The following is a 10,467-nucleotide window of genomic DNA, read 5'->3' on the forward strand; positions in this document are numbered from 1 at the left end:
CACTTTTTAATTAAAATAAGAGCCCAAAACAATTTTGTTTTGCTAAGCTTGCACTTGGCTTGCACAGTCAAGACATGATCAAGACAAGCATGAACAAGACTAGCCAATATGGCAGCCTCCATTGCATTCGGATGCCGCTAATGTGATGGTGCGAGTTTAATCACTTTCATCGTCTTTTGAACCAGTTTACGTTTTCCCAAAATGTCAAAAACCAAAGGCTGCATATCCGCGTCCCTGCAGTCAAAGTATCTGCAGAAGTTTGATGGCGTAACGCTGTCTAAATGCGGGTCAGGTAAGTCGTTGTCAGGTGTCATATTTGCACTGCGTGGCAAGCGCTTCATCGTGTGTCACTTATTACCTGGCTGTGCGTTAGCCCCTCTGTATGGAGGACGTGTGCTTTGACATTTTTGCAGACGACTCCGACGACGATGATGGCGATCCCAGTACGCTCGGGTTTGTCATTGACAGCAAACCTCGGATGGAGCCCGAAACTGAAGAAGCACGCCGCAAGACAAGAGAGAGGTGTGTGCCCTTGGATTTAGGCCGTTTCACCTGTATGTCTTGCTTTCATTGAACCGCCAGACACTGCCATGAATATAGTATGGCTGACGAAAGCAGCACACCATTATTGCTTCTTCTGTAGTTTAACAATTAGGTGATGGTCTGAATGTTCTGAAGCGGTAACACGATCGTCACACCGTGCGCTTTCGATCGCGAACCAGCCCGATCGGTACTAAATTTCTTTACCACGATTGGCTCCTTTGCGTAAGCTACGGAACATGGCCAATCACGGCCGAACAACTCGATCCCTATCGTGATCGTAAGGTCACCATGTAACACCTTTACAGCACGTGCATGTATTCTGTACGTGCTCTGCGCAGCTTATTCCTTTGTGATCATAAAGGCGAATAAAAGCTAAGTTAGCCTATTTGATTCATGACTACATTAAAACACCTTACAATAGTGGGTCTTCCTTGCTTAAACCTCTGTCAGCACAGTGGATGACCATTTAGTTTTCTGACAGGCTGCACAAATTACGGCTAGCTTTAAACAGCTTCGCTGTTAAAAAATTTCTTGGCGAGGCGGGATTCGAAGGCGAGAATCGAGACGATGCGAAGGCGAGAATCGTAACCACTCGGCTGTCCAGGCATGTTGCCGCATAGAGTTTCCTAAAATTAACTAGAGGGGACTCTGGCGCTGCGATCGTTCAGCTACCATGGGAATGATGGGTAGTACACAAATTTGCCTAGTCTTCGTGCTTGCGGCTTCAAACGTACTTGTAGCTTTGTTTATTGCTGTGTTTTGGCGTTCGTTTCGGATAAAAGAATAGACCGTTGTGAACTTCGTGACCAGATTTGATTTGGTGAGCTTAAAAAAGTTAAAGTGGTGAAGTGGAACTGCTGACTTTTGCTGAACTTTGTTTTGCAACAAAGCGGATGCAGCCGACTCGCAGCCAAACGGAGCCGAAAGAACGAAGTTTAGACAAATTTGTGTACTACCCATCATTCCCATGCTGGCTGAAGCGTCATGCGTTGCAGCTCCCATAGACACTAGTGCCAGAGTTCCCTCTAGTAAGTATTGTAGGAAACCCTATGTGTTGCAGAGCATAGCACAGCCTTGTATAGTATAGTGTTGTAAAGGGAAGTGAGGGTGAGGAGGGGGAGAGAGCAGATAGCGCACCCTTGTATAGTATAGTATAGCTAGGGGGTGGGAAAGGGAAGTGAGAGTCACTATGAGGGGAAGGATAATAATAATAATAATTGTTCGGGTTTAACGTCCCAAAACCACGATATGATTATGAGAGACGATGTAGTGGAGGGCTCCAGAAATTTCGTCCACCTGGGGTTCTTTTATGTCCACCTAAATATAAGTACATGGGCCTCTAGCATTTTCGTCTCCATCGAAAACGTGGCTGCAGCGGCCAGGATTTGGTCCCGTGACCTGCGGGGCAGCAGTCGAGCACTATAACCACTAGACCACTGTGGCGGGTGATGAGGGAAAGGAGGCGGGGAAGGGTAAAGCATAGCATAGCGTTGTATAGTGTAGTATAGCAAGTGGTGGGAAAGGAGGAGGGGAGAGGGTGAACCACAGCATAGCCATGTATAGTATAGAGAAAAAGAAAGGGAAGAAAGACAGAAAAAAGTACAAAGACAAAGAAACGCACACAGAAAAGAGCTAGGAAAAACAGAGAGCAAGACAGAGAGGGAAAGAAAGATTGCGAAAGAGGAAGAATTAGAGATAAAAAAGAGGAAATAGAAATAAACAGAGAGAAAGAGAAACAAGGAAGGCCACCCATCTCCACAATTCCTTCAGGTTTGGCACAACTAGTGCAAAGCTGCCTTAATTTTTTTATTTTCCGTTACGGGTGGAGGCGTTCAGACCATGAAGTCCCTGGTTAGTCATCTAAACTTGTCATCCATCTGTCCATTGTGTGTCGTTCAATGTTTGCGTGTTTCCCCACTAGCACATACGTGATTGTCCAGAATGTCAGTCGTGTTAAAGCAGTTGAGTGTGTGCTTGATGTATTTCATGTTCAGCTTGGAACTGATTTCCTACCAAGTTATATGTAATCGCTGCTTCCTTTTATTCTTCACTGGATTTCTGCAGGGTCAAGCTGGCATCGGAGCTGAACCCGGGCATCAATCTTGATGACACATATGTGGCGTCTCGTGATGCTGCATCCAAGTCGGCTCAGAAAGTCAGGGAACTCGTGCTTGAGTCATCTGCTGACAGTGTGAGCATTCTGCTTTTACTACATTATCTTCCTGTTTGCACGTAATAGTGCACTTCGGTCACATGGAATGCTGTATAGACTGTAATTGCCTAATTGTGTATTTGCTGATATGAGAAATTTGGCAGCAAACATTAATGCACAAGCAGATTGTTCTTAAAAATTTCAAATCTCCACACCTTGATTCGAAGACTGCCCCAATAGCCTTATAAGGCAGGTGCAACTTTACGGGGTAGATGACCTTCCATATTTCCTTTGCTAATTACATGGAATAGATCTCATTTTATTGCTGATAATTGGTTAAAAAACATTCTAGTATTGTTTTCTCAGTCTAAATTTAATGCCTAATCGCAATGCATGGTACATGAAGCTTAATTACAGTAATGCCACATGACTATAGTCACGTTGTGGTATGACTACTTTTTATTCACTTACTTGACATGCTCACATTGACCCTGCTTTTCATTAATTTTTGTTTGTTTCAGTTGATTTTTCCCAGTGATGTGTGTAGCTTTCATGCATACACTGGAACAAATGTACATATGTATTTTTTAAAGATATTATTCATATTGATTTTATTTAGTGATTGATTGACTACCAGCCATGCATTCTGTAGTGTCGAAGGTCGACACTAGGTGACTTTAGTTATGTTCAACTGTCATCAAGAGATGGCGCCACCTCTGACATATATAAATACGACTGTCACCGGAATAAAGGGGTTCTTGTGTGGCATGGGTTGAGTGTGTTCGTTGTCCTCAGTCGCGCCGTGTTGCCGACACTACGATCTGGCGACGAGGTTTTCGATCACACCGCGATGGCTTCCGCCGCGCTTTCGCCGCCGCCCCCCTTTCTCGCCGCCCCGGGCACTCCAGCCATACCATGGACCCGCTGGATACGCCTCTTCGAGAATTTTCTTCTCGCGTCTGGAGCGGCCGACCTGCCTGCGCCCCGCCGTCGAGCCCTGCTGTTGCACTGCCTGGGCCCGGAAGGACAACGTATTTTCGATGCGCTTCCACCGACGCCCACCGCACCCCAGCTACCGACGACTGAGCCGTTGGCCGCCGCCGCTACCTCAACCGGTGAAGTCAAAGACCGTGGCGTGCCCTCCAAGCAAGAAGCAGCAGCGACGAGTCTCCCAGACGTATACGACGCGGCCCGCGAGATTCTGGAACGACATTTCACCGGCGCGCGCAACATTCGCCTAGAACGACATCACTTCCGAGAGCGCCGTCAGCTACATGGTGAGTCCATCCCCGACTTCGCCCTCGCGCTTCGTGAACTGGCAGCCTCTTGCGATTTCGCCGAGCAAGCCAACGATAATATGTGCGATCAGTTCGTTACCGGAGTTGCATCCCCGCAGTTGCGATCACGGTTGCTCTTGGAAGGTGACACGTTGACGTTCGACCGTGCCGTTGAAATTGCGCTACTCAGCGAGCGAGCCCAGCTGCAGTCGGAAGCTTTTTCTAATTCCGTTGAGCGCATCACACGCCAACATCCACGTCAGTATGACGCTTCCGAACAAAGCACGCGCGATAGTCGCCGGTACAGCGACGAGGCACGCCCCCTTTATCAGAGCCGCCCTAGCTTGCCGCACGCTCGTCAAACGAGCTCGCCATCTTCAGATACCAACGCTGCCGATGTTCAGTACAGCAAAAATACGCAGGCTTGTGGTAATTGCGGCACATGTCACTGTGAACCGACGGCATGCCCCGCTCGCGGTAGAACCTGCTTCGCATGCGGCCGCCGTGGCCACTTTATGCGAGTGTGTCGTAGCTCACGCAGAGCACGAGGACAACGCCCGACTCACATCCAAGAAGTAGTTCCTGAACAAGATGCATCAGATGTCATTAGCCTACTCACTGTTCACGAAGACAAGCGCAAGGGCGTCTACATTGATGTCGTAGTCACGCCAGTCGCCTCGAGCTCAGAACCGCGCGTTGCTAAGTTCTTGGTCGACACGGGATCAGCTGTGTCAATTATACGGGAACAAGAATTTCGAAACATGTTTGAAGGGGTTCAGTTGACCAGCTCTGCCCTTACATTGTTGGACTTCCAACGCCGGAAGATCCCCGTACTGGGCCAGTTTAAAGCAAGCATCTCGTTTAAAAGGGAAACAGCCGTGATAGCCATTCATGTCACCCCCGGAGGAACTTCTCTTCTGGGTCTGGACGCGGTGCAAGCTTTAGGACTGCACATTGTGGGCGCGCAGCTACGCTGCCTGTGCACGGCTGCCGAAGCCTCAGAGAGCCCAACAAAGCAATTGTAGTTGATAGCTTTCCCCTGCCTCATACGGAAGAGCTGCTGCACTCTCTTAATGGTGCACGTTACTTCTCAAAGCTCGACTTGGCCTCTGCATATTACCAAGTTACCCTTCATCCGGACAGCAGAGACCTTACGGCTTTCATTACGCACGACGGCCTTTTCCGGTTTAAAAGAGTGTGCTTCGGATTGGCGTCTGCTCCAGCCGCATTTCAGCAACTCATGACTGCAATCCTGCATGGTTGCAAGGGGGTCCTCTGCTACATAGACGATATCATCATCTTCGGCAGGACAGAGTCAGAGCATGTGAGAAACCTGGAGCAAGTTCTGCTGCGCATCTCCGAAGCTGGACTCAAACTCAATGATAAGTGCATCTTTAATGCATCAGAGCTATCATTTCTTGGCCATCATGTCAGCGCAGAAGGAATAGCACCCCTTCAAGCAAAAGTTGACGCAATTGTACATGCTTCCACCCCTACAGATGTAGGCATGCTGCGTTCATTTCTTGGTCTTGTGGAGTATTATGCCAAGTTTATTCCCAACCTTGCCGAAGAGGTAGAACCTATGCGTAGGCTACTTCGCAAGGACGTTCATTTTGAATGGGATCTTGCTGCTGAACAAAGCTTTACAAAGGTAAAGGAACTTCTTGCATCGAGAAGAGTTCTGCGAATGTTCGACCCAGCGCTCCCAGTTATTGTAGCCACAGACGCGTCTGCATATGGCCTGGGTGCAGTACTGCAACAAGTTGACGGTCCATCCATTCGAACCGTTGCATTCGCATCACGAACCTTAACAGAGACAGAACGGAAGTACTCGACAGGAGAACGCGAGGCCCTGGCCTGCCTATGGGCATGCGAGAAATGGCACATTTACCTCTGGGGACGATCATTCACTTTGGTAACAGATCACCAGGCCCTCGTATCCTTGCTGTCAACACAAAGCACAGGACAACGACCACTTCGCATTGCAAGGTGGACTGCTCGGTTGCTGCGTTACAACTTCGTTGTACAGTTCCGGCGTGGGGAACACAACAAAGTAGCAGACGCTTTGTCCCGGCTTCCTGTCCCAGGCACAGAAGACGGCCTTAAGATTGAAGAAGAAATAGTGTCCATCGTAACGTCTTCAGTCCATATCAATGATCTCCGTATTGCCACAGCCGAGGATTGCAAGCTCCAGCAGGTTGCACAATGCGTTCAGGCTACATGGCCAACCAAGAAAACATTGTCACCTGAACTAAGACCTTACTATGATGTGCGAGAGGAACTGTCAGTAGTGGACGGCCTGTTGATGCGTTCAGAACGCGTTGTAGTTCCAGCCAAGCTCACAGCTACATTTGTTCAACTAGCCCATGAATCACACCCGGGAATAGTGAAGACAAAGCAACGTCTTCGCGAAAAGTACTGGTGGCCAGGTCTGGACAAGCAGGTTGAGAGTGCTATCCACAGCTGCGCAACCTGCCAAGCTGCAGACAAGAGTGTTAAGAGCTACCCCACTCCACTGCAGCCAGTAGCTCTTCCCGACCGGCCTTGGAGCAAGATAGCTATTGATGTTGTTGGGCCATTTGAGCGTGCATCAGCTGACTGTCGTTTTGTCATCTCTGTAGTCGATTACTTCTCAAAGTGGCCGGAAATAGCTTTCTGTCGTGAAGCCTCCTCCCGTACAGTGCTTGACTTCCTCTTGTCGATATTTGCACGGGAAGGCTATCCGGTTGAACTCGTCTCGGATCACGGACCACAGTTTACATCTCAAGAATTCGAGTCCTTTCTTCAAGACAGAGGTATCAGGCACAGCTTTTCGGCTGTATATCACCCCCAAGCCAACGGACAGGTCGAAAGGTTTAACCGTGTCCTCAAATCATACATTCAGTTGGCAATACTGGAGCAGCGCCCAATAAAAAATACTGTTACAGAGTACTTGGGAATCTACAGAGCCACTCCTCACAGTACCACTGGACTCTCTCCGGCAGTGCTTCTACATAGCCGGCACATGAGGACATCCTTGGACGTCATTGGCTATCCCACCGCAAACTTCTTCGCAGATCCCGCTCAGGAGATGTCCTCACTTCGGAAGAGGGTGAAAGAGCGCCAGCTTAAAAGCAAGGATTATGTTGACCGACGGAGAGCTGCCCGAGTACCCAAGTTCCAAGTTGGAAAGTACGTGAGGGTCAAGAAGCCAGTCCCTGGTCCGAAAGGCACTCCCACTTTTGGACCTCCTTTGAAAATTCTCAAGCGAATAGGACGCTGGTCCTTCTGCCTGGAAGATGGTCGCACGTGGAATGCCTCTCAATTGACTGCAGTTCCCAAGGAAGCCCTGCCGCACCATGCGCTAATATGGAATGACAAAGGACACTCCCACGACACCGTGCGAAGTCCACCGACGCCTGGCAGACCGACTCTCTCCTCTGAGCTTCACCAGCACCCTGCTCCTAATGATGATGATCGTGATGGTGATAGTGCTCCAGTGGATGGTGATGGTGATAGTGCTGCAGTGGATGGTGATGGTGATAGTGCTCCAGTGAATGGTGATGGTGATTGTGCTCCAGTTGTTGGCACCGACCGGCTGGTGAGCCACCACCTCTTCGTAGGTCCGCAAGAAACCGAAGACAACCCACGAGATTTCAGGACTATGTATAACGTACCATGATGTGAACATTGACTCTTTTTGTAATTATTTTTGTGTAAATATGTATATATTTAGGGAGGAGTAGATGTAGTGTCGAAGGTCGACACTAGGTGACTTTAGTTATGTTCAACTGTCATCAAGAGATGGCGCCACCTCTGACATATATAAATACGACTGTCACCGGAATAAAGGGGTTCTTGTGTGGCATGGGTTGAGTGTGTTCGTTGTCCTCAGTCGCGCCGTGTTGCCGACACTACACATTCCATGACAGATGTGAATTTCTGCTATGTTGAACTATGGCACATTTTTGTTACTGAATCACTGTATAGTTCACAGATCTACTACTGATTGAAACTTTGCCTTTGGAGCTAGCTTCCAAGGCATCACAGTAATTCACCTTGTTTTTTTTTTTTAAAAGTCCTTTGCCCTTTAAGCATTTGTTGCTAACTGTGCATAAAAATGCAAGCACTTTTCTGTAAAACAAGCAAAAACAAACAGTTTCAAGCCACTGTTTGTTGCAAGCTGAAGTAAGTATTTTCGTTGCAGTTGCTGAAGGGAAGCGTGCTCACTCCCGGCTTCGAGAAAAAGGATTGTGTACCTCCATACTCTGAGTCCCTGAGACGCATCAAACTACGCCGCAAGGTAGGCTTTCACTCGCAGACCTGCTGTCGGTATTGGATGTTTATTGGGAAGCATGCTGTGCTTGCCTCCTTTTGTCATATCTTGTGGGTGTGTTGTATACATACGTCTGAATAAAATTGAAGCACACCCTGGCATACTTACGAAGAGGTGAGCAAGGGGACAATTTTCATTTATTTATATGTACATAATGCTGCACATTGTGCACTATGGCAGGAATGGATTAACATGGATCACCTTGCTCTTTTTGAGCACCTTTCCAGAGAAGCTTTTGGAGCACAGAGTCATACAGCACAAGAGGGTAGCTATTACAACAGTCCGTACTGTAACTAGGGATAAAGTTTCTCTGTGCTCATTTCATCAAGGTTCTGCCGGCTCATTTTGTCATACGTTTTATTCTGAGAGAAATGCTGCATTTATTTGGCAATAATTGGTTTTGCAAAAACTAGCACAGTATCTTCAGCTTCTTGAGCACCTTCGTTAAGTGCTTCTTGGTTTGCTTGCGCATAATTTCAATGGGCAACAAACCTGTGTACCATATAACGTCGTGAAACAATCAAGCAAATCTTTTGTAGCTGTAATATCTTAAGTACATTCTCATGAATGTACACAAGCTCTGTAATGCTCGTTGATGTTCACCCCTTACAGGAGCTGTGGCATTTTACCTGGATTATAGATGCTCAGCTTTCCAACTGCCTTGAAACAATCTTCTCGGGTTTCTAAGCTCGATGGGGCCAAAATGCAAAGAACGCCTGTGTGCTCAGATGTGGTTGAAATTAATCCAGAGTCCACTACGGCATGCCTCATAATCATAGACGTAAGACACGCAACACAACACGTAAAACCCCAATGATTATTATATAATATTGGTAATACGTATTGAAAAGATCTAATGTTCAAAGTGATGCTACCAGTGTGCCAATTGCACCTAAAAGCAAACCCTGCTACACACAGCTACATTTCTGCAAAATGCAGTAAATATGCACCTGCCCTGTGCTGAAGGGTACACTCCAGCTTTCAGAAGCCAAACAACCATAACTGTTCGAGTGCCACTTATCACCCCACCATCATGTGAGATACCAGATCCACAGCACATGCGAGTCAGTACAAGCCAAGCTGGATAGCAGTGCTGCTGTGTTTATTGTGATGCCTACTACGTCAACACTCTTTTATTTGTGGTATGAATGAGGAAATCCATGTTCTTTTTTATTTTGCACCGGCAGTTGTTATCAGCAGTTGTATGTAGAAGCTCCTCAGTTTTTCTAGCATTCAATTGTGAACAGACATGCATTTTTTAAGTCTATAATCCTGGTTTCTTTTTGTTTTCGTTTTTTAGTCATATACATCCTTCACGCAAGCTTCACATTTCATGTTCCTTTAGAATTATAAAGTAATTTATTCACTGTTTAGTGGCTGTTTCCCTCGAATACTGTATTGGCGTAATTGATTTTGACATTTCGCTACTGTTCCGGTCTTGAAAAGACCAATGGAATCAGCTTTATGGCCAGTAGGTCAAGTCAAACAATAGGTGAATGCTCATTTGGAGGAATAGTGACATGGCATTTTAGACCTTTCTCTCCCACTTTGTGATAAATGAAGGTTCAAAATGCTATACAAAGCAGCAGTAGCCTATTTTATGTCCACTGCGGGCCCCAGTGATCTTCATTACCACTGTCTTGCATGAACTGATCGCTGTTTATGCCTGCAAACTTCCTAATTTTGTCACACCAATCATCTCTGTAATCATCTACTACTGTGGTTTTCATCCCTCTCCCATTCTGTGACTCAAGTACTACACCACGAGTTATTTGCACTTCTTAATACGTATATGGCCTGTCCAGCTCCATTTTTTCCCCCTCTTAATGTTAACTAGAATATTGCTGTCCCTGTTAGCTCTCTGATCCTCGCTGCTTTTTTCCGGTCTCTTAATGTTGTGTCTAGAATTTGTCATTCCATTGCTCTCAGCGCAGCCCTTAACTTCCCCTCGAGTTTCTGCCTTGTATGTTAGTAGTACTGATAGAATGCTATTATTATATACCCTTCTTTTCAAGGATAGCAGTAAACGGCCAAACATGGTTTCATAATGCCTGCCATATGCACTTTAACCTACCTTGATTCCTTGGTTTGGTAAATTCTTTCTCATAATTAGCGTATCATGATAAACTGACCTAGAGAAACTACCCTTGCACAGATTCTAAAGCCTACTGCCAGTCACA

At 46.8% G+C, this 10,467-nt stretch overlaps 1 protein-coding gene across 3 annotated transcripts in view; it reads left to right on the forward strand.

The window, feature by feature from the left end:
- Positions 1-87: 87 nt before the first annotated feature.
- Positions 88-10,467, forward strand: part of LOC119379562 (deoxynucleotidyltransferase terminal-interacting protein 2) — a 26,066-nt gene continuing 15,686 nt past the window's right edge. Inside the window, exons 1-4 of one of the 3 annotated variants that reach the window (XM_037648867.2) lie at positions 88-292; positions 414-522; positions 2,608-2,734; positions 8,159-8,254. In XM_037648867.2, coding sequence (XP_037504795.1) covers positions 202-292; positions 414-522; positions 2,608-2,734; positions 8,159-8,254 — 423 coding nt within the window. In that variant the 5' untranslated portion in view covers positions 88-201. The remainder of the gene's footprint in view (positions 293-413; positions 523-2,607; positions 2,735-8,158; positions 8,255-10,467) is intronic. The other 2 variants (XM_049412019.1, XM_049412020.1) reach the window with 2 other exon arrangements.

This window comes from Rhipicephalus sanguineus, chromosome 1 (genome assembly GCF_013339695.2).
Source record: "Rhipicephalus sanguineus isolate Rsan-2018 chromosome 1, BIME_Rsan_1.4, whole genome shotgun sequence".
Lineage (NCBI taxonomy): Eukaryota > Metazoa > Arthropoda > Arachnida > Ixodida > Ixodidae > Rhipicephalus > Rhipicephalus sanguineus.